Below are 631 nucleotides of genomic sequence, written 5' to 3' on the forward strand. Positions count from 1 at the left end.
ACAAGCGCGAGCACTTCCAGCAGCAGCGACGGCTGCCCGAGCTGCACGAGCAGGTGCAGCACCGTTCCGTCCTCTTCAGGGTTCGTCAGGAAGTTCTTACCTAGCAGCGGAATGAACTGCGACGCGCTCGCACCGTGGCTGAGGAGCCAGTTCATCATAGCCACAGACTCGGCGGTGCAGCGGCCATGCTGCAGCAGCAGCGCAATGAGCGGGGGAAGCGGCTCCGTGTAGAAGGGCACCTCCTCCCGCGCAGCAGCGGGATCGGCGCCGTTCGCCAGCACCGCCTCCGCCTCCTCAATGTTGTACTGCAGACAGGCCTGCATGAGCTGATGGTTCCATGTATTGTTGGGGTCCTCAAGGACACGACGCTTCACAGTCGGGGGCATAATCCCTCTCTCCGTGTGCCTACACCCGTGCTTTGCTATTTCTCTCTTGTGGCTGCTGTTGTTGTTGTTGTTGCTGGTTCTATTCTCGCTCTCCCACGCACCTACACCACCACTCTTCTACTCTACACGGTGGGAGCGCCTATGTGTGTACTTGTAGCTGCGGCTGCTGCAATACGCGAGAAGGCGATTAGCGAAACCGTTGAATTCAAACGAAAAAAGAAAACACAGAGAGCCACACACACACA

General features: G+C 58.2%; 1 protein-coding gene across 1 annotated transcript; it reads right to left on the reverse strand.

The window, feature by feature from the left end:
- On the reverse strand, positions 1–386 carry DQ04_24801000 (hypothetical protein; the record flags this gene model as incomplete). The annotated part of the gene is made up of 1 exon (XM_009318250.1): positions 1–386. A coding segment is annotated over one exon (386 nt), but the record flags the coding sequence as incomplete, so codon positions are not given.
- Between the last annotated feature and the right edge of the window lie 245 nt (positions 387–631).

Source organism: Trypanosoma grayi, assembly GCF_000691245.1.
Source record: "Trypanosoma grayi strain ANR4 Tgr_2480_V1, whole genome shotgun sequence".
NCBI lineage: Eukaryota > Euglenozoa > Kinetoplastea > Trypanosomatida > Trypanosomatidae > Trypanosoma > Trypanosoma grayi.